The sequence below is a fragment of the Sparus aurata genome, chromosome 22 (assembly GCF_900880675.1).
Source record: "Sparus aurata chromosome 22, fSpaAur1.1, whole genome shotgun sequence".
Taxonomy (NCBI): domain Eukaryota; kingdom Metazoa; phylum Chordata; class Actinopteri; order Spariformes; family Sparidae; genus Sparus; species Sparus aurata.
This window is the reverse complement of record NC_044208.1, coordinates 7,385,444-7,408,583: the sequence shown is the minus strand read 5'-3', so window position 1 is coordinate 7,408,583 and position 23,140 is coordinate 7,385,444. Positions and strand designations below refer to the sequence as shown.

Sequence of the window (23,140 nt, the reverse complement as noted above, 5' to 3'; positions counted from 1 at the left end):
GAAGCTTTATGTCTACCATATGTGAGTGCTGGATGAGATCCTGGATATCAAATAGCATCTCTGATGCTTATTAATTTCCTTTGGCTCAAATTACAGCCAACATAAACTGTAAAAGATGACTCTTCATTGATATAATGACAGGTTGTCACTCACACAAAAAAACAGAATACTTGACACTTAAATCCCCTTTGTACTTTAAAATTCGGATATGTGTTGGACTAGAAAAACTCTAGAAAGTCTTACCAGGTCTGGGTTTTATATAAATCACATGTACTTGGCCAGGTGTGCTATTTGACATAGCACTGCACCAAGAAATGCATGGAAAAAGAAGTTTGCTAGCAAGTAAACAAGGATGTGAACAGATTAAGATTAAAGCTTTTATGAAAACCAAAAGTTTTATTCGGAACCAATCTGTTTAGGTGAGTAAGACTAAATGTAAACATGGCTTTCGTTTGTTTACAAGAGAACTCGACAAAGCCACCATAATGTATGTTCGTTCTCACTGACAACATCTTCATGGTATAAGCTATTGTACAGACTAAGATATAGTTCAGTCTGAATGTTGTCAGAAGTACCATTACAGTACCTTCTCGCATTAAAAAAAAAGTTGTTTCAGGAGGTCGGTTGCTGACGATGAAGCTGCCAGTTTTTTGTTCTTTCCAAAAAGCACAAAATCTTGTCAACTCATGATCCAGCACAGAAAAATCAGTGCAGTCTGCAGTGATTTCTGTGCAGATTGTAAAAGAAAATGGTCAAAACACAGCAGGTTGAGAATAAAATGTTCTAATCACTAATCAGACAAAAACAAATACATCACTAAAAACCTTTTGGAGCACTGGAAACGTTTCTCTTTTGTCTGCCAGAGTGGGTGGTAAATCAAAAACACCCCAAAATTGAGACCTAACCTGATTGGATGATTTACAAAGGCATGGTGCCTGCTGAAGTGCTAAAGCAGTACATTTTGGCTTAAGTAGATGAAAAAACAACTTCAGCCAAGATATCTTTGAAATATAGAAATAAGATTTGAATGAAATATGCCTCTCTGATCTCTCCTGGTGATCAGTTCATCAGGAGCTATCACTGACTGGTGGTGGTCCAGGTGTTGTATAATTGTCTGTTAAACTGAAACTATTGTGTTGTGTTCATGTGCTGGTGGGAAAGTCCTCATGTGTGGATCGTCTAACTTGGCTGCTAAACCTTGTCACATTCCTGTTCTATTCTGCTGGAAAATCAAACCCAGAGGAGAAACGACAAACAAACACAAAGAGGCTGCAGCTTCTCAAGCTGCAGGAATGTTCATTTTTGACGTCTACAGAGAAAAATCTCTTTTATTAAGTTATTTGTGTCTATGATTGATGAAGTTTAAGCTCTTTCCAATGCAAAACAATTTTTTTCTCAAATCATGTTCAGTTTTTCTTGACTCTAGTGAAGCCACCTGTTGAACCACGACACAAGCACTTGCTTCTAGAGAATTCTTTGAACAACTTAATTTTGTTAGGTAACAGCAAGGTCCACCACCACCACCAACATCTTTCTCACAGGTTGTGGTGGCTCCTTCGCTGATGCTAGCTAACTCTTGTCTGTAACGTTAGGCTTACGTTTCATTCTAATTGTGGAGCTCCTATCTGTCGCTGTTCAACAACTGGATACAAAACCCAACCCATACTGAGGCGGCTAACTGGCTAAAATGTCATAATATCAGTTGTGTCAAATGTTTTTCTCACACTGGTTCTTCGTGTTTTATTGGTATATATTTGAAAAGCAAGTATCTGGAATATGTTATTGTAACATTTTTAACCAGTTAAATTCTTCAAGGCGATTAATCGATGAATGATTAATCAGTAACATCCCTAGTTTAAATTTTTAATCTGTCTTAATATTATAGTGAATGTTTTCATATATAACCTGTTTTCAGGACTTAATTATAGACAAAACTTAGTCAATAGCAAAAATTGTGTTATTCCATGGATAACTTTGCTAATTAAACCAAATCAGTCAACATTTCAGATGACGAAGTTATTGTTTCCACACCCTAACCAAGCTTTTTTTGTGCCTCAACCTAATCAGATCTTAAGCACAGCTTTGTCACAACATACAATTGAAACTGAACCATACAGAAATGTAAAGTTTCATCATATCTGTATGATATGAAATGTTTAAATTGAACTTATGAGCCATGCAAATTTTATCATATCCATGGTTTGAGGAAACGTACAATTCCAATACTGATTCTTGCAACTGGGTTGGGATAAACAAAGTCCCTGCAGAGCAGTGGACATAATTAGATTTAGAAGAAAATACACACTGATGGCAACACGAAAAACAGAAAGACGGCTTGAAAACCCAATGGGCATGTTAAAAAAGCTTGGTTTCATAAACGTGATAAACTTACTCTGTCTTCAAAATATAATGCTGTAGTAAATTGAATGACTTGTTCAGGATTTTAAACATAAAGCTTAGAGATGAAGCAGGATTTCATAGATAAGACTTAACTCCTACTGCAAAACTTTGACTTTGTCCCACCTCTGACATGCAAATCGGTAGGATTTACTGGCTAAAGCATGCAGTTCGCATGAGTTGCCTGTTAAATATTCTCTGGGTTTTACTCTTAAATGACATAAAAACACCCACTCAAATTCATTGCCCCAACAACATCATTGTTCACATTTCTATTTCTCCCTTCTGCATAAATATTTCAGGTACACAGCATGCCATAACTCTGGCCCTGACCCTCTTTGTTACTGGCTGCTTGTAATTTATGAATTCACTCTCTTGTTACCCTGGTTGTAAACCACTGTCAATAGGACCTGCACTATATTCCAGACATGTACATATTATATATCTTATGTTGTTATGCTCAAACGCGCTCTACAGTCCAATGTAAACACATGAAAGAAAATAGAGCGAGGCCATAGAGCAAGGCGACTCAGCCCAGTGTGAGGTCTATAACGTTTAAGTAAGTGGATCCAGCGGAAACTCTGCTTGATTTCAGATGAGCCCGATTATTATCACGCGGGCTCCATCTGACAAGAGCCAATAAAAGCACAAAAGATAGAAGAGACCCAGTGCTGTTTTCAAAGATAGGACTGACAGGAGGTTAAGTGTAAACTAAATGCAGGTTTACTAAGGCAACTGGCATCCAGGTTTCAGTCCCTGAGGGCTGAGCACACGGGGCTCTGAATAAAACCCAGACCTGGAAACACTTTCAAGGGCTGGATTTTAACCTGTTTTGTGAGGTTTGCCTCATAGTCCAACACATACCAGAATATTAAACAACAGGGGGGATTTAAGTGTCAACTATTTTGTTTTTGTGTGACCGACAACCTGTCATTATCTAAATTCAATGGAAGTGGTGAAGTGGTACAGTTCAGAGATAACGAAACTAAAGAGGAATCTGTTACAGCTTGTTATGGGTCTAATGGGAGCCGAGGGGAATTAATAAGCAATTAAAATGCTAATTGATATCCAGGATCTCATTCAGCACTTACAGATGGTAGACATGAAGTTTCTGAACCAAGAAGCACAATGGGCAGAATCCTCTCATAAAGTTAATAAAACACACCAATTATCTGAGCATTTTGATCATTTATACCTAGAACAAGAGAGTAAAAGAGATCCCAAACAGTAATGAAAGAACCAAGGGCATTATTATAGAAAGTCTAAAATCCGAGAAACATGTTTCCTGATTGCATTTATGAAAGAAATCCTTTGTTAACCAAAGAACTAATTAAATGTGGTCAATTTGGCTAGCTGTTGGTCTCACAGGGAAGCTAACACTGTTGTTACCCTGTTGGGGAGAGGCAGACAAGGATGTTAGCCTTTTTGAGAAGGTAACACTGATCTTAGCCTGTCAGAGAAGCTAGTGTTGTAACTTTGCTGGAGAAGCTAACTCCGATTGTAGCCTGTTGGAGAAATTAACACTAATGTTGGTCTGTTAACTTTATTTTTACTTAACCAGGTGTACATCCTGTACTCCACAGAGACTATTAATGCTTCCCACTCATCAAAACTTATATTTAAAGCTGTCTTTTCTTGCTTATTATTGCAAGTTAGCTAGCCAGCGACAGGTGAAGTGAGACATCTGTTGTCACAGGTAAAGGCAGTCTCTTGTAAATTCACTCTGATACAGGCATGACAGGATGAGTACTGGCAGGCTGATTTCTGACTGATGATCCTGAATTTAATATGAAAAAGTCTATTTATGACTAATTATTTATCAAAATATTAATATAATGTCTGTTTTTGTGAGTGGTACATAGAGACCTGGTTATACAACCCTTCTGCACTCAGAGACAGACGGAGGGTAACAGGATTGGGTGAAAGCTGTATCTCACCTCCAGGGTGGGTCCTCCGGCTACTTGCACGTACGTTACACGGTACTTGTCAACAGGGCCGGCGGGTGCCGTCCAGGTGGCACGGAAGGAGTGGTGGGTGACCTCAGATGTCACGAGGTCAGTGGGTGCCTCCAGTTCTGGATCTGAAAAGTAGCAAACAAGAGCTGGAATATGATCCGACATGTCAGGTATTTCACACCTGAACTCTGCCACCACAAATCTGCCCTCATTGTGTTCACTCCTCTGACAGGAAAGGTGTTGGCCCGCTGTACATTTCAGCTCTTCTGAAGACAGCTTTCTCTTCTTTTTCGTCTTTTCGGTACCATAAATCTTTTTTGTATTTCCTCTTAAAACTGATTTACAGACAAAAAGCACTTCCAATATGAAAGTTTCCATCAAATGCTTGGATCTGTGTCACAACATCTTTTTGATGGTCTGAAGTAATCGACATTGTCAGGCAGAATTGGGTCACATTTATCCATCTGCATTTTTGGGATTTGATCTGTTTTTTCATTTTTAAGAGATAGATTTGATTTGCGAAAAAGAGAAGACTTTGTTCTCATCTGGGGATTATATGGACTGCAGAATTTGTACTTTCTCCTAGTCAACACTTATTCGTTGAATCATTCAAAAAGGGTAAAAGCAGCTGTACCAAGGAAGTATAATTCTGCTGATATCCACGCCTTTACTTGGACTAAAGGTTTCTGTCATCCTTCATATGCAGAGAGACTTTCTCGCCCTTGAGCGCCTGTAAAACCAAATGAAAGCCTGCAGTAAAATTTGACAAATACATGGTTGTCGGTCTTAAACACTGTGGCTTTGTAAATTCCGGAGTCCTGACCTCCACCACCAGTAACTACTAAGAGGTGTAAATCTGAGCCAGCGGTATTCAAAGAAAAAGCTGGAATTACAGCTGCAAGCTGCAGCGAATGGCTCTGTTTCAGCAATGAAGTTATGAAAAATGCAGAGTAAAAACTAAAATCAGAAACAATTCATCTTCAAATTTACTGATTTTATTAATCAGGTGTTATGATATTGAAAAGAGTTGAGGACCAAGGCATCATCAGATCAAAACGAAAAATGCATATAGAGCCAAAGTGCCACCCATTTTTCTGCTTTCTCTTTTTTGTTGTTTATAGTGCAACCATCAGAAAAATAAATACTTCAGATGAGGCTGCAACATTTTGCCAAGTTTAGGAGGAAACATTTTGGAGTCCGAACGTTGTCAAGTTAATGCAGAATTAAAGAACTACTGATATGAGAGCAATGTGTGGTTTGTACAGCTTATTGTTGCAAAGCACCTGCAAAAATGTTTGGATGTGTGTCAGGGTCCAGATGAAGGCAATATTTTTGTCAAAGGAAATGGATCGAATTTCAAAATGCTGTGTTCAAATTAATTGGCCCTTTCATACCTGTAACAAAATCACAACAAGACTTGTCAGTTTGATGACGATGCTACCTGTGACTCATTCCCTACCTGAACCCTTGACGCTGTTACACAGGTTGACTGTGAGCTCATCCACGATGGTAAGCAGGAACTGGAAGTCATTAACGTTGTACATGTGAATTTCGTCGGGGTCAGAGGCGATGGACCTCAGCTCGTTCTCATCTGCGTTCTTCACACCTGAGAGAATAATGTATTGTCAGACCAGTGCCTGAAAGAAACAAAGCTAAAGACAAGACAAACGTGTATCTGGTTTGTAAGGTGACATATACATATTCTGCCCATCAAGATTTGAGTCAGGAAGAAATAAACTGTTTCCGTGCCTCAACTCACCATCAGCTTTTAAAAAAACAACTTTTTGAAACTTGAATCTGTCTTGATTTAATATTGTTAAGTAAAATGAAATTTCTGACATGGGAAAAAAATCTAAAATCTTGGTCAATCAATCAGCAGTATGGTCCTCTAGCTGCAAGATGATATTTCCATGCGACAGACACAAGAAATAAGACACCTTATTCTTTGAAAGTTATAGTTTTCCATGTTCACAGGAAAGCATATACAAATTGGAGCTCCCTTGCTCTACGAACTGAGGTGAGAATGCATTCATTCATGTCATTCAAACTGACAATCTCACTCACCGATTGCATAGAGCTCGATGCCGCTGTCTCTCAGGTTCTGTGAGTTGAAGACGATTTCGTCCTGCGACTTTCCGTCAGTGATAAGGACACCAATTTTTCTGGACTCTGGACGCAGTCCTACATTGGCTTTGAAGTTGTTCTGAAGGATGTAATTCAGAGCCATTCCTGTTGGACATGAATACAGGGTTATATAAAGCTTTTAAGACATTTACATGTAGTATGTTAAATTTCTAAGTACAGTAATAATCATGCAAGTACAATGTGTAAATCTGAGTTGACAACAAAAAGTAGTGGTTTCTAAAGCCATATTCGGGCAGATTAAGTTAAAAACATGAGGATGACATATTGGGTTTTGGGATGGACTGATCTTCATTGTTCACACTTTTCTGACATTTTATAGACCAAAGAACTAACTGATTAATCGAGACAATAATTGACAGATTAACTGACAATAAAAGAAATCAATAGCAGCCCTATTTCTCAACATTCTTGTTGCACCTTTTAAGCAATAAAAGCTGGGGGTTCTATTTCAGAGAAAATGCATTACTGCCCAAATTTGACCATCCTAGATCAGTTTAATTATTGTGTGGAAGTGCTGTTGAATCACCTGTCATGGTGTTGCCTCCTTTGTATGGCAGGTTGGCAATGGCATCTAGCAGGGACTCCTTGGTCGGGTGGTCCTTCAGGTGCCACTCGGTCTTTGGGTCTCCACTGTACTGAGCCAGACCTGCAGAAAACACAAGTAGTATTAAAAACACACTAAGAAATTAACAGCAATCAAAATAATACACAAATGATGCCAAATACACAGGTTTACCAACAAAAAAACTGTAGCAGATAAACAAAAATAATACATTGGCAAAACCATGCCATCACCTTCATTTGTCCAGTATCAACAGCAGCTGCCAGCAGCAGTAACAGTAGTAGAATGAGCAGTTAGAAGTAAGTCAGCAATAATAGCAGTGGGAATAGCCACAGCAGTATCAACAGCAGCTGTTAACACACTGACAGTAGTAGAATGAGGAAATGAGTAGAAGTGGTGGTACTAAATGAGGCACTATATTCTAGATATAAGGTCCTTGTATAAGTGTGAAATAAAAGGAAAGAAGGCACTCCTTATCAGATGCCTTTTAACATTAATGAGCCTATAAATGCATTAATAATAGCATTATAAACATGTAAGTTGTTACATTCTCATCAAGACTTATAAGAACTTATATTTTTTATAAGTCAGTTAGTTAATAAGTTGGCGATATATTGTAGGCAATTGGACTAAGTGCATAATAAAGAATGTATTAACCGTAGTAAGGCATTGTTTATGCCACAGACCAAAAACCCTTACTAAATATATCGTAGAATATGTATTAATCTTAAAAAGGCAATAAACAAGAGTCTTCTTCTTAAGCACTTAAGTCTTATAATCTACTAATAACAATGTTAATTATGGTATTTACACTTATTGAGTTTTATTAATGTTACTAAACATATTATAAAGACTTACAAGGTCTTTTACTACTCATTAATGCTAATGATAAAGACCTTACTGTGTCCTTGTTTTATAAGTATCAATAGTAGCAGTGGTAGCTGTAGTTGGCACAAGTGGAAATTTAGTAAAGATTTCCCACTTTTATTAAGTACCAAAACTAGGAGCTTTAGTTCTTGAATTGAGCTGAACTATTTAATAGATTGTTATTAGTAATAATGACAAAGCAGTACAGATAGGACAGGTAGTGATGGTAATAGCAGATGTCTGAATAGTAACAGTAGTAAGAATATTACCAATCTGGACTCGGTCAGGTCCGATGTCGAATACGCTGACCATGCGAGCGATGAAGTTGCGGATGGTTTTGAAGTTGATGCGTCCGATGCTCCAGGAGCCGTCGACCAGCAGCACGATGTCGGCCTTGGCTGAGGTCTTACACTGAGTGTCTGCAGGGAGATGGTGAGGAGGAGGAGGAGGAGGGAGGCAATGAGCGAGACACCTGGTACACCACAGACACCCGCCACGAGTGTCCCATCAGATTCATATAAATTATTTGAGGTAAATGTGTGTGAGGAAGTGTGGAAAAAAGTGAGAGGAAACTTTGTGGGATACATCAGGGAAGAGAAGAATACATCACAAATTCTGACAATCACAAGATGTTTATACAGCAGAGGTTTTACACAGCATTATGTAACACAAATAATTCACACTCATAACACATTGTGTAACAGCTGTTGGTTCTGGATTAACTGCTCTCTCTTCTGGGCCTTATTTCTCTGTCTCTTCCAGCACAGCGAGTCGTCTGGGATTTTACATCCAGCAGCAGATCAGCCTGTGGTCTTTTCTGGCTGACACTGAGGCTGAACCCTCCAGCAGCAGTCAGCTTCTCTGACACTGTGATATATGAGGCCTCATGTTCCCAATAGTTACTGCACATTCCTGCTCCAGGCACCTGTAGGGGTGAAAAATGGGCACTTGTCCTCTTTTTGAGGACGACAAGCTAGAAGTTTTTAAAAAAGTGGCCCCTGTGTGTACAATTGAAAACAGGTTAGGAGACAATCGATTAAATGTTTTTGTTCTTTTCCAGCAGGCCGCAGAAACAGATGCTTGACGCTAAGAAGAACAGAGTCGGATCCCTGGCCCCAGTCTGTTTGAGTTATATCACTAGCGGTAAACAATATACTCATGTGTCCCTCCGACATTCATTAATAAAAACAGATGTCATAAACAGAGGAAGCTTTAAGAGGCATCTAATATGCTGCAGACGACTGCTGGATCCAGTGTCTCTGAGTGAGAGTCCCAGCAAATAAATATCCAGCTTTGTCTGACTGTGAGTTATAAATCACTGGTGACCCGCAGAATCCTGCAGCAGTTCTGACTTTTTTGTTTGTGCACTCAGGCTGACTGTCTTTTTAAAACCTAAAATGAAATGAAAGGTTTCAGTCCAAAATCAAAAATACACACAAAACAAATGTGTCTACTGAGAGTGTCATCACAAGGTTAGCATTTTGTTTTTCAAAAAAACCCCTCTTAAGTGTTTCATGGCAGCTGATGAGTATGACTTAGTTGACGTGATGGTTTTCATCAGTTTTAAATCTATTATCTAACTTTCAAAACATACAGACCAATAAGGGGCGCACAAAGAGCATCTGGTATAATTTGAGCACAGAGTTTAATGTAATGTTGGAAAGCATTGCACTTCAGTTCATTCTTGACCTTGAAACTAATCGCTTGATAAAATAATGAGCAGCTATTTTAAGCCATTTTGGACTAGATGCCCTTAGAAGGGCTTTAGTGTAACATTGTCACTTCGTCTTGGGGATGATATGGAATGTTTTTAGGACCAACAGGGAGATCTCGCCAATGCATTTATGTAATTATTTCTTGATTAAAAAACATATTATCATGGTCTTACTATTGTTACTATAGAAGATCTAGGGAAATATGATGTGTTAAAACCACCAACTCACTATCGTTGGGGTAAACAACCTATTTTTTCCTGGATGAAGCTGACTTTTGGACAACAAATCCATCTTGAAAACCGTAGGAGGAGAGCTAGTTAGCTGAGTCTGTGCTTCTAGAGCCAACAGAGCTAAAAGAGCTAACAGCTAAAGACACAACAGGACTGACAGTTTCTGTCAAGCGTTTAACATTGAGTTTACAGTCATCTAATATACTAACAATTTAAACAGAAAATAACCTAAAGAGATTTTGATAAAAAGGGTGTCATTGCAGAGCAGATGCTCAATATAATATCTGTAAAATTATGACTGTTGGCACTCAACCCTTACAATGTTAATTTCAGTAGCCAGTTGGCAGAAATCTATGGAAGATATGGAAGTCAAAGTTTTAACTTGCTCCTTCTTTAATCTATTTCAGTATCTATTTTCAGTCTAAAAACTTATGAATATAAAAATGAGAGTGTGGCAAACTAACTAAGCTAAAATCATGTCAAATTTTTACATTCAATGGTGGTTAACTCAAAAATTGCAAAACACAACCTGATTCCAGAAAATGTAGAGTGACTTAATAAAACATAGTTGGAAGTAGAATTATTTCACTTCCCTGTCAACCTTTTAGTACTTTGTTTAAAGAAGTAAATTAAAAAAGGAATAACGTATTTTATGACGTGTAAAAAAGAACATTCCTGCAGTGTAAGACGGAAATATCGAAGTGGCTCTGCTAGATCTTATGGACCTGTCAGGGACTGGACTAAAGCTGCCTCTAAGCAGGCTGCCATATGAGAGCTGCAGCTTAATATATGAGGATCTCTGAGTGGAACTTCAGTGGAACATCCTGGCCAGTTCCCCACTCAGTGGGCAGTCGGTCACTGTGTCTGCTCCCCATTACAGCAGGAATTTCTGCCCAAGGTCAGCACCTCCTCTGGGGTCTTATGAGAAGCATAACATTTTCCTAACTGCATACAAAAAAGCTCTGGAACATAAAAAGTCTGTAATTGCAAGCAGAGCCCGTTTCTTCAAACAACATGAAAATGGGAAATATCTACTTTTGCAAGACTAAATAAAAATTTGGGCAGCAGATACTCAGATCTGAGTAACTCATCTGGGATCGGATGAAGATAGATGTTGTTTGCGTCACCGTTAAAGGTCAACACGTTATGGGGTGGCTGCTCACACATTGGCACATTTATAGCATGTGAGATGGTCAGGGAATGTGTCCAACTGGGCAATTTATAAATTTTAATGTCAACACTTCAGCATGTCTGTTAAATGGCGTGTCATTTTGCTCCAGACTTCAAATGAGATATGAGGGAGGCGATGCAAGCCAAGCAGCTCAAAATAATTTACACTAATCATAATCATCTGCGTCCAATTTCGGTCAAAGAGACAGTGATCGTAATTCCACTTGACAACAAATAATTCAATGTTCTGGCACTGATCAGGGCGGCACTTCGAAGTCAGATCACTCCTGTTCTGAAATGAATTGGATCAGAGGGCGTCTGGTCTGCAGGCCTGCTCTTTATGGCTGCTAATGGAGTATTTGGAGAGTGGTGGAGTTTTTACCAGTAGAAATAGGTGGATCATTATTAGGAATCTCAGTGAGGGTCGTCTTCTCCTCTCCTGCCAGTGGCATACTCTCCCCTCCGTCAAACATCCCAAAAACAGCAACTGAGTACTTTGTTCCTGCCCTGAGGGAAGAAGAAAAGGACATAAACTTACATCAGTCTTTCACAATCTTAATTAGACGACTTTAATGCCAACATTTTAAAAAACAGATGGTATTTCAAATGACTAAACCTGTAAAAGAAGGTAGGTGTTTAAACTGTAGGTAATGATTTTTTTTTTTTCAGCATCAAGCTGCACTACAGTAAAGTGTGTTTGTTTTATGTAAAACAGCTGTGTAAAACAGTCCTATATTGTCCTTATTTCAGACATATTGGAATTAACAACACTTTCAAATGGCATGATAGCTACCTTAGCAAGATCTGTTTGTAGATGATTTTTGCTTGGGTTTTATAAAGTGGTTGGAATAACATTGCTATGTGGCTGATAGACGCTTTTTACTTTTTCAGATAGACTGTCACCAGGCTGTTGCTTGGTGATGGTAGGGAAATGGTCAGTGGTTACCAAGTGTAAGCCATCCATGACGTCATCCATTGGATTGTTGACTACAGTTTTGAAGCCTCTGGTGGCAGCAGAGGAGACCACATTTAGATCAGAGGGCAGGTCTCAAGCCAACAGAAACAGCGACAGGCTTTGTCTAATCTGCTTTATCATCTGTTTTACTCTAAATGGGACCGCCTTTTTTGTGATCATCCTGTGTTGAAGAAGAAACTGCTTTTCATGAGCTTACATTCAATCAGATTTTATTTTGAAACAACTTTATGCGACCTGCTGGCCAATTAGAAAGAATGCAGGTTTAAGGTGCTTCTGTATTGGCTTCACTTATCAGAACTCGGTCCATATACAGCCAATGATGATGACTAGGGTGTGTAATATATGTTTTCTGTGAAGTTCAAAGTGGTTGCTAAAGTCATACTAGCATTGACAAGGGCACTACTACTACAGATGGTTGATCTTCTTTATCATCTAATATTCATTGTTTCCCTGAGTGGTAAATTCTATAATTAAGGCATGAATTTCTTCAGAACAATCAAATATCTGACAATTATGGAAGCTTACCTCAGTTCCTCTAGAACGACTGTGCTATCATAGGGACCAACGAGGAGTTCCCCAAGGTCAACATCATTTCCTGAGGGGTGAAACGTCACTTTATAGCCCCTCACATCTCCCGGTGCTGGATCCCAGGTGACTCTGAAACTGGTTTTGGTGGGCTCTGAGGTCTGGAGGTTTCTGGGAGCCTTGTAGGGCGACACTGAAATAGAAGAACCCGGCCAGAACTTCAGGACAAACTCATGAGGAATAAAGGCTTAACACTACTCCAACGATTGGCAAAGGTTTTGAAGATCAGCCACACCACATTCAAGCCAGTTTGTCATTAGTCCATAATACAATACCTTGAACCCGTTGTCACTCGTTAAAAAGCCCAGTGTCATGCTGTGTGTTAGTACTGGTAGCGTGTGATTGAGCATATGTTTAACTGTGATTTTAGTGTTCTAGTGAAAAGACACTGCTTCTCTGCAGCGCAGCAGCACCTGTAGTGTGAAAATAGTCATCTTAACAAGTCGTTTAAACTTGAAGTCATTCATAAATCTTATTTTTGGTGGAACAAGGAAAAAATCTGCAACTTGGATGACAAAATCCCATTTTTCTCCAAGGCAGCATGATGTGCTGATGTTTCTCTTGAAACAAGCAGCGAAATTGTCAAATAGGCCATTTTTCTCCATTTGTTTGGCAAAGACTGACATGCAACAAGAGAACATCCTGGAAGCCTGTTCAAATAGAGTCTTTATCCTTGATTGGAAAGGGATAGTTTGATTTAGGGATTCACATAAAGTCAAATATGTCCTGTTGGTCAGCTAAATTAGTGGAGGTCAATGGTATCACTCAGCCATTCCCTTCAACTTTATTGAAGTATGCCTTCAATTATTTGTACATGTTGAACTTGCATCCAAAGTTTTCCTTTAAAAAATGTCTTTGTATTTATCAAAAACATGAACATTCTCTTTCTGTGGGAAAGTGAACACGAAAGCTTCATGGCTAATAAACTTGATGGTACTTTTCTTCTCTTTGGCAGACAGCTAGGCTAGCTGACAGAGTTTCAGAGCTTGGCGCACATTAGGTCACTATTGCTCTTTCAAGTGCTTGAAAAAATAGTATTGTATTAATAATAGTATTTACCATTCGGTTTTGTAAGTTAGCAATTTTGATCACTGATAATCATCATTAGCGAGGTTAGTCGGTCAGCTGGCCTAGGCTGTTACTAAAATGAAGAAAAGCACTGTCAATTTATGAGCAATGAGTATTACTGCTCGCTTTACCAAGGAAGTACATGTCAACTGATCTTATTTTTGGCAGCAATTTCCAGCATTCAGTACAACAAAAGACCTTTAGCGATCGAACGTTAGCCAAGTTCTGAAAATCAGGCTGTGCTACACTGAGTTACTAGCTCACATCTCGTACCATTAACTTATCAAAATGTTCAAAAGCAATATATACAAAAATGTGCAGTAAATACTATTAACATTATGAATAATCTTACTGTGAAAAGTGAAGTAACTAACAAAGCAAAAAGAGAGTAGCAGCATAGCCCAAAAGCCACAGCTAATGCTTGAAAATTTTTAATCTCATACCTCAATTTTAACCTCTAGTCTGGCAGGCCAATCACAGGACACCTTAAGACTCTGGGGTTGGGATCCATACCTCAGCAGCAGATTTTTAAATTTTGTTCCACCAACAGTAATGTTTTAAAAATGACCTCAGGTTTAAACATCACGGTTAAGATGGACATGTCTCTGCAGTAGACTGTCTGTCATAGGGTTGAATTATGGACCAACGTACGTGTCGTTCCTACTCCTTGCCTTGCTTTTCCTTCCCTGCGCTTGTAGATTGGGTGAACGGTGATGTTGTAAGTGGTTTTGGGTTGCAGGCGCTTCATGGTGGTGGATGTTCCTGGGATCTTCAGGGCCACTTCTTTCCCTCCAGCACTGAGAATATATTTCAGCCGGTAGTGGCTCACCTTGCCTGGTGCTGGTGTCCACGTGACTTTCATGGTATGCTCAGTCTCGTCCGATACAGTCAACTGTTTACCAGCAGCAGAGGCTGAAAACACAAAGAAAATACTCAATATCAGATAAATATTTAGTTTCTTTTAAATTTACTTTTAGATTTAAAAGAAATTACGTGATTGTTAGAGACTGCCAGTTGTACTTTTTGAAGGGAAGAATCAGGATTTAGTCTATTTCCTAGTAACGGTATCATTTTGTGAGGAATCCAACCCCATGACAGGCTATAAGAAAAACGATAAGAACTTATTTATGTAAAGAAATAGCCAGTCTTCTTGCTGATGGTCTTGTTTGCTTGGTTAGGTAATATTGATGCCATCTTTTTTTTTTCTTTTTTAATGTTATTTTGTTTAGTGGTCTTATATTGTCCTGTTAGTTCTTGTATGAGTAGCTGTCGTTGACATTGGCTATTTTACTTAATTTGTATTGTATTGCATTGTATTGTATTGTACAGAATTTTGTGTTTCTAATTTAGAACATTTTTTAAAATTCAATAAAGAAAAACAAGGAAAACTGAACACTGGCTAACGTGAATATTTACTGCTCTTTCTATAGAGCTTGATTATTAACAAGATTTGTTTAAGCTGACAAAAACATATCAAAAATATTTGTTGATCCAAATGTTCTTCTTGTATGAAAGTCAATAAATATAAAGACAACATATGATTTAAAACATCCAACCAGGCTGTTCCTTCTACTATCAAATCTTCTTCAACAGACCATATTTTATCAGTTTTTATGTTCTGCATGTGCTTGTACACTACAAACTTCTGGTGGCTACTTCACAGCCATAAAAATGCTCTTATTTTTCATCTCAAACCTAAAAACAATCATATTTCCTTCTTTCTTTCCAGGCCAAGTGTGGTTTTCTTTATATTCCTTCCATAATCGTTATGTATTCATAACGGCAAGCTTAAATGTTGTGTAAGACCAAGAGCTTCATGCCAAAACTAATTGGTTATGAATTAGGCATTCACCCAGAAATGATCAATTTATAGAAAATGCTAACCACATTTTCCTTTTCCCCTGAAACAACCAGAGCCCTGTAAAATGAAATTAACTTATTCCGATGATTCTGCAAGTGATTACGAAAACTTTGCAAGGGAATAATTTGTATATTTAATGATCCCAAGGAAAGTTTTTGAGCCAACTTGATTTCACTCTGGAGGATTTTTATTGGTGGAAAAAAAAGCATTCAACTCCTCAATGTGTTGATAGGTTTGAACAAATCTGTGAAGCTGGAGATGTAAACGTCCTGCTGGAAAGACCCATAGAGGAACAATATGTACTGAAATGTGCTCCTTTGTCTACACGCTGCTTTGTTTTGGGTGTCTTGTTTGTGTCGATTGGGGCAGTTTTAATTTCCCAAGTGTGCATATAGAAAGACAAATGTGTTGACACTTAGAGTTTGCTTCATCTCTTATACAAAATGTCAGATTGCAGCTCTCACTGCGTCATTCACGGGACACACACGTCGTACTAATATTCCCCTCAGACATGAGTCGTGTTATTAAAGAGAGCCTCGCAGCAAATCTGTCACCACTTTGGTTTTTCACTGCACATAATGAATACTGTAAATTAAATTTGGACAATGTTCGTGAACTAGAAGCAGAGAACTGTGAGAGAGAGCCAACAGTATGATTGTGCAAGCTCTGAAATTCATTTTGTTTTAGTGATAAAAGGACGTCTTTAATTTACTTTGATGTTCATATTGATGTTGCACACTGCCCTGTAATCAAAATACAGCATTTTCTGCCAAATGTGTACACTGAAAATACAGTGAAAATGTCCCAAACTTCCCTGTGAGAGTTCATAACCTGACCACTGATTTTAAAACACCTGAATTCACTCTTCCAGGGCTGCGGAGTTGATCCAAAAGCAACTCATCTCTGCACCCTTGAACAAGTTCTTTTAACCAGAAACCAGGATTTCTCTCTCTCCGTTCTGCCATTCTTAAATATCCAATGATTGTCAGAGGAACAGAAACAGGAGTCTTACGAGTGTAAATCCAATCATATTACAATCTTTTGCCTGCTGATTAGGCAGAGTTAACGTGCTAGCTCTTTGTAACCCAGGTTATGAAAAGTGCAATGGAGTCTTACTGATCATGTGTTCAGTAATTCAACTAATTCCTTTATTCTCCAGAGCTCATGCAGTGTCTTACCATCAGTGGTTTCCTGTCCAGTGAGTGGGTCGCTGTCTTTGTGACCATAAGCAGCGATGACAGAAACTTGGTAGAGCGTTTCTGGAGTCAGACCTTCCAGCACTGTGTTGGTGACATCTCCTGGCACCATTTTCTCTCCAGCCTCCTCAGAGAACAGCGACTTCCAACGAACCTGATACATCTTCACATTCCCTGGTGCTGCCGTCCAAGATGCAGCAAAGCTGGTGTCGGTCACGTCACTGGTGACCAGGTTTTTAGGTGGGCCCACCTCTGAAAACAACAAGCAAAGGTACCGATTATTATCAGTTTCTGTATTTTAATAAGACGGTATTTAGATTTATAATCTGAATGATAACTCCCTGATTTTGAGCATAATACCATTTCCCAATCCCAAAAATGTCCTCCAAGATCACAACAGATGTTTTGAAACTCATCTGTGAGCAACTTTTATGTTGTTGAAAGTCATACTGTGACTGTGCTGCTGAAATGTTCTTTCCAGCATTTAACAGTTTGTTTTTGAATCCATCTTCTCTGTAAAACAAAAGGAACCATTTGGATGTGCTGGCAGATCTGATTATTTTCTAAAATGGAAAATATTAAAAGGCCATTGAGTGGACAGAAGAGTTGAACAACTCACCACATTTATAAAGGGCAGAGACGACTGGAGAGACACACGGGATTCTTTTATACTTCTGAGGATATTTTAAGACATTTCTGCTTCATTAGAGAGTGCAGAGCGTTGGGTTACAGGCAACATGGGAGAGGAAAGACATGAAACGTGTCAAGAACCGGATGAACTTAAAATGTCCACAGAGCCAGCGGGATAACAAGGGATGAAGTCTCTGCATTGTAGTTTAATGGACATCTTTAATCCATCAAGTCAGTGCATATTTAGGAACCATCAGTATCCTGATGGCCCTCTGACATTGCAGTTCATAACTTGGGTCTGTATTTTTATGGCTGTCACTGTCATTTCAAGTTGAACTCAGACATAAACTGTAACTAAAAACGGACAGTTTGGGTAATATTTCTACCATTCACCCGCATTTGACAGAATTTGATTACAATTTGTCTCATCTACTGCTCATTTCTCTTGCCCTGTCTGATTTCTCTCTCATTGAGCAACGTTGCAGCATTTATAAATCTTTAACAACTTCTAACAATTACTTAACTAGGAAAATAAAGTATAAATAAAGTAATATAGTGTAATAAAGAAGGATTATCCTTTAAAGATCTTTCAAATGAAGTTCTAACTTGCCATGTTCCCATCTAATTGTCAAACACATTTTTGAAATGCCTCAAATAAAGACAACAAAAAGAAAATGCGTATTAAGAAACTGTCCATCATCTGTTTTGGAGCATATAAATGAAGCTACACAAAGCCTTGTTTTGAAAGAAGCTGGCAGTATAGGCTATATTAAGTATTGCTGTGATAAACAGAGCGAGTCGAGAAACAAGAAAATAAACCAGTTGTTTGCCAACCACCAATAACCCTCAAAGCAAAAGAACAACAAAACATAACTAGTCACAGTTTCAAATGCTATATTTCACAATTTGCATAAAACATGTTAAAATATGTTTGATGGTATGTGCTGTTTCTGAACTTAATCCAATCCTTAACATAAACAAGGGTTAACTAAATTTTAGTTTTGTGATCCTTGACAAGAATAGACAGACTTAACATATGACTGGCTGTGTACAGGCATGGTGCCCAGAGAGTGTTTAGTGAGATTTTTGCTGACTCACTCATGTTTCCTTTAGTATTAGTATCAGGCCAACGCACAAAAGTAACTGATGGTATGTATACTCCTCAGATGATGAGCCCTTCAGATTTTCAAATATCACACCACTACTTTCCTTTGCACCACCCGCAGGACACAGTGTAAACATTACAAACAAGATGAATGCTTCCCAGAGGGTGAACCCTTTTGATTTTAACGACTCATTGACCTTTCTCTGACCCCCCTGAAGGAACTCGCTCCAGTGACTCCAGTGTTGAGGCTCTACGAACAATCTTCAGTAGCATCTTAGTAGCTGAATGGTTATGGTGTATGCTACATGCCCTTCTCGCCCCCATTTCCTCTCTGCCTCTGCTCTCTAATAAAGAATAAAAAAAATAGTCTTCAGTATGTTGTTTTTACCATCCTGGAGCTTGGCTTAAGACCCATGTTTTCCTTCCAATCCTGGAACCTGAAGACATGGTAACCACTGCCCCCTCGCTTTGCAGTAATAAAATAAGGTTAAACAAATGGGAATAATATTCCATTCCCATTCAAACTTGTGTAAAACATCCGGTTATAATACACAAGTATGTTCCTTTGTTTATGCATTTTGAGTAACTGTTGATTCTGCCAGGAAATTCTAGGAAAGACTGTCACCACTAATTTAACTCTATCTCAAAGTTAAACTCCAACCTAAAACGGGTCTAACTTTAACCCATAAACATGAACCTTAAATTCAACCTTTGTTAAGATAGCCTTTCAAAATATGCTTACACCAAAACTGGCTCCTGTACAGATGATAAATCATGAATACACACACACACACACACAGTACCTAAGTGTTTTCGAAAGCTTCCACAACCTTAACTGAACCATTGAGGTCAGCAGCACACAGAAGCCAAAGCTCTTATAGATTTGTTTATCCAGTGAGATGAAAATTGAATTCCCACCACCAGCAGCTCATGTTGCTATGAGCAGACATATGATCACTTTCCTATACAGACAGAGCAGCACGCTGGAAATATTTATGAATGATGGCGGAGGAGAAGGAAGAGGGAGAACCAGTACCAAATTATGATCCATCTTCAGTTTAAAGGAGTTAACATTGTGCACAGGGGAGGAGCTGGAAAGACTGAGAGGCTAAGTTTACACAGTGTGCTAATTATCAGAGAATATCAGATCCAGCTCTATAATCAAGAAACTGAGCATGAAATAAATCACATTCAAGCTTCTGCTGATACAGATCTCAAGAGAGAGGAGGAAAAGAAAACACCAGGCTCTCCAGGTGTTTATAGCTCGAGAAAAAGATTCTTATCTGGATTCAAAACAACAAATTCAGGATGCCTTATTTTAAAAAATGTCACTGATGAGCTCAGACAGTCGTAACGTGTGTGTTTCCAAGATGATTTTTTTTTTTTTCAAAAATAAATGGAATGTCATTTTGATATTTTAAAAAGTGCAAAACAAGCGGACAGACAGAGGGATGAGCAGTATGGAAATATATTTTAGTGAATTAAGTTTCACAACAAGTTGACAACCATCACGATCAGATACTGAGCTTAAAAATATCAGTTCTATGGTCTGACGAGGTTTTTAATTTGACAGGCTGCATCTGATTTGAAGTATTTCTGCAAAGAAAACCACATCAACTTCGTGTGACTTCCACTCTTGGATGGAATGTCCTTTGCTTCATCAATGCAGATCTATTAGTTTATTTTTGTCTGTCTGCTCACATGTGCTGCTCAGTCATCGTCTCTCACTCTTCACTGCACAGACGCCACTGCAGCAACCATTAGCAGGGAGTTGCTGCCATTTTTTATCTGCTTCAAGGAGCGCTGTCTCTCAAAGCTGGAGGCCGGGTCTGGAGGCTTTCAAGAATAACAGCCGCAGACAGAAATCAGACGGAGCAGCTATGGAATATCTGGCGCTCTGCAGACGCCACTCAGGCCTGTTTTTCCACAAATCATCATGAAGCAAATCTGAACAAAACCGCAGGAAATCTAATGCACTGAAGATATTTCCACTGATCTGCATGTATTCCTCATCATTCCATCTATTCATCTATCCATCCATTGATCTATCCATCTATCTAAATCTATATCTATCAATATAATGCATTCAGTTTAAAACTATCATCTTGTTTACATCTTTTCACCTGTTTCTATTTACAACATGTAGTTATTACTGTTTTCACTGTTTTTTCTGACATTCTTTCATCCAAAACTATTTAGTATAAAACTACTAAACGTGTTAACAGCAGGTAATGTTTTGAGAATAAATTAAGGCAAAGACAATGGAGTCCTACAGGGGAATTTGAACATCCATGATAACTGGGCCATCTCCCTGTTTCATATTTTTATTGATGTGTATACAAAGAGTAACAAAGGCACTTATATCCGGACACATTAGTGTCGGCTTTAAACATGTTTGCATACACCCTTTGGTTTTAGATTGACAAACTGGGCCATCTCCACCAGCTGACAAAGATTCTGTGCTAAAATCAAAAGCTCCAGATCAGCTACTGAAAGAACCTTGTGATGGAATTAGTTCTCGATGATTTTTCTCCATTATCACACTAAAATATGATGAAGATTAACTTTAAATCTGGTTTCAAATAGTTAATATATTGTAAGTACACAACCAAATGTTGAGCTGTAGATCTACAAACGTTTGTCTAGAGTAGGTTTCTGAACTTCTTGGAGCCAGAAGTGATCACATTTGGAAGAGAGCATGGAGCTGGGAGGATATCCTGATTGGATCTGACTGAGAACCGTACGACACACTGTGGTAACCATGCACTAAAGCATACCCTACTTTATTATCTATTTTACTCTAAATGCGACCATAGTTTACTAAATGAACATCCTGCTGTATGGAGTAGACTTGATTCGCGATTAAGACCATAAACTTATGACTGAAGTACAGGTCAGGTGGGCCTTCTTTATGCTTTCTTTAAGATTTCCTATGTCAGTCTCTAAGCAGCTGAGTCTTGTGTGCTCTCTGACACAATGTTGGAGGGGAAGACTTTGTCTGGGACTCCCTGCTGCTGAAGCCTTACAGTCACAGTGGAAAGTCTCTTGGCTTATTAGTTTGTGTAAACTTGGCCACTCGACATGTTCCATCCACCATCAGACATTTAAAGCACCTTGACTTGCAGAGAGTGACTGCAGTCTTCGTGCGGATTGCCCAGATGTGGGTAAAGATTACTCTGGCAGTATTGTTGGTGCTACTCCGCATGAGATATCCTGTCCAGCTCAATGAGCAAGGCAGTAATATTGCCAGAGCCCGATGTTCCATTTTGCCTCCTTAAATCATTTGAATGTGACGACAGTACTGGCAAGGTCATCCAGAAAATTCTTAACTCTGGCTCATAGCCAACATGATAACTTTCCAGATTTGTAAACTCCTGTATCAGAATATTATTAACCACTGAGACATTTTTTTTTATAGTTGATAAGACCTCACACTTGTGGATACACCTCTCAGACCAGCCCTCTTGGATCATCATCGGTAGCAGAATCAACACATCCAAACCAAATAAGGCCCCAGTGATGTTAAAGCACAGTGGGGGTTTTTATCGGTCTAAACACCCACTAATGGTGTCTGACACCTCCTATGTGACAGAGGGTTACATACAACTTTTTTGTAACTGTCTAAAAACAGCCAATCCAGCGATCACGTCTACTTGAAGGTGAGGAAAGTGCAAACAGAATAGAAGTTTATTTGAAGCGTACCAACAACTTTCAAGGTATGGATGGGTAAAAAAGAACCAGTACTGTGAAGTGAAAAGGATTTCAAATTCCGCATTTTAGAGTAATCCACCTACACAGGCCTGGTCAGCTCACTTCTTTCTCACTCCACACCAAAATGCTTTGTGAAAAATAAGTGGAGTTCCCTCTTACAAAAGTGGGAAGCCCTCAAATCAATGGATTAAAGTATTTTGCATATTTTCTTTCATTTCTCTCTAGCGTCATAGGGAAATATCTGTTCTCAGCCAGTCTGCATTACACCCCACAGGACCACTTTTCCCTGGGTAATCTTTTTCACCTTCATGTGCTAACTGAGGAGATAAAATGTCATTCAAAGCAGTCCAAGCGTTGATGGAACTCCCTGAAGCCGGTAAGAAAAGTTAACAAAGGTGAAGACTGCAAAAAAACGTATCGCCTGACATTTCTACAGGTTGGAAGAAGCAACCCTACTTTTTCTAGATCCAGACAAACATCACTGGTTTTAAGGATCCATGTATTTTTACATTGTTAAGGTTTCAGTTTAATGGAAATTTGGATTTTAAGAGTCGACTGAGTTCCAAGGAAGACATAAAACTCATGAAAGTTAATGACAAGACACAAGCTTGATTGGAAAAATCTCCTCTAAGACACCTCATCATTCTTATTTTGCAGCCTTTTATCTTATCCCATTTCCATTCCAAGATTTTTAGCCTCTTAACTTCATAGAAGCCCAATTATTTTTTACTATTTAATCAATTTCAAAGATGCATCATCATCACCTTGATTCCTGAATTGTCCCCTTGTCACAACAGTTTTGAAAGCGTCGCGCTGTACGGAGTGTACAATCAGGAAGTCCTGGTTAATATCAAGTTTTTGGTTCCTCTCCAAATGAGTGTTAAAAGTGAAGGACTGAAAAAGGCCAAAAGCATCTGCAGTGCCTTTATATATCCGCTGAGGACAGGTTTACAAAGATGGAGCACAT

General features: G+C 38.7%; 1 protein-coding gene across 8 annotated transcripts in view; it reads right to left on the bottom strand.

Moving 5' to 3' along the window:
* col12a1b (collagen, type XII, alpha 1b) overlaps window positions 1-23,140 on the bottom strand; it is a 137,801-nt gene that overhangs the window by 88,385 nt on the left and 26,276 nt on the right. For all 8 annotated transcript variants that reach the window (XM_030404872.1, XM_030404868.1, XM_030404866.1 and 5 more), the window contains 9 exons: window positions 16,710-16,979; window positions 14,322-14,582; window positions 12,543-12,735; window positions 11,424-11,548; window positions 8,196-8,345; window positions 7,024-7,143; window positions 6,417-6,581; window positions 5,812-5,958; window positions 4,335-4,477 (listed from right to left, as the gene is read on the bottom strand). In XM_030404872.1, coding sequence (XP_030260732.1) covers window positions 4,335-4,477; window positions 5,812-5,958; window positions 6,417-6,581; window positions 7,024-7,143; window positions 8,196-8,345; window positions 11,424-11,548; window positions 12,543-12,735; window positions 14,322-14,582; window positions 16,710-16,979 — 1,574 coding nt within the window. The remainder of the gene's footprint in view (window positions 1-4,334; window positions 4,478-5,811; window positions 5,959-6,416; window positions 6,582-7,023; window positions 7,144-8,195; window positions 8,346-11,423; window positions 11,549-12,542; window positions 12,736-14,321; window positions 14,583-16,709; window positions 16,980-23,140) is intronic.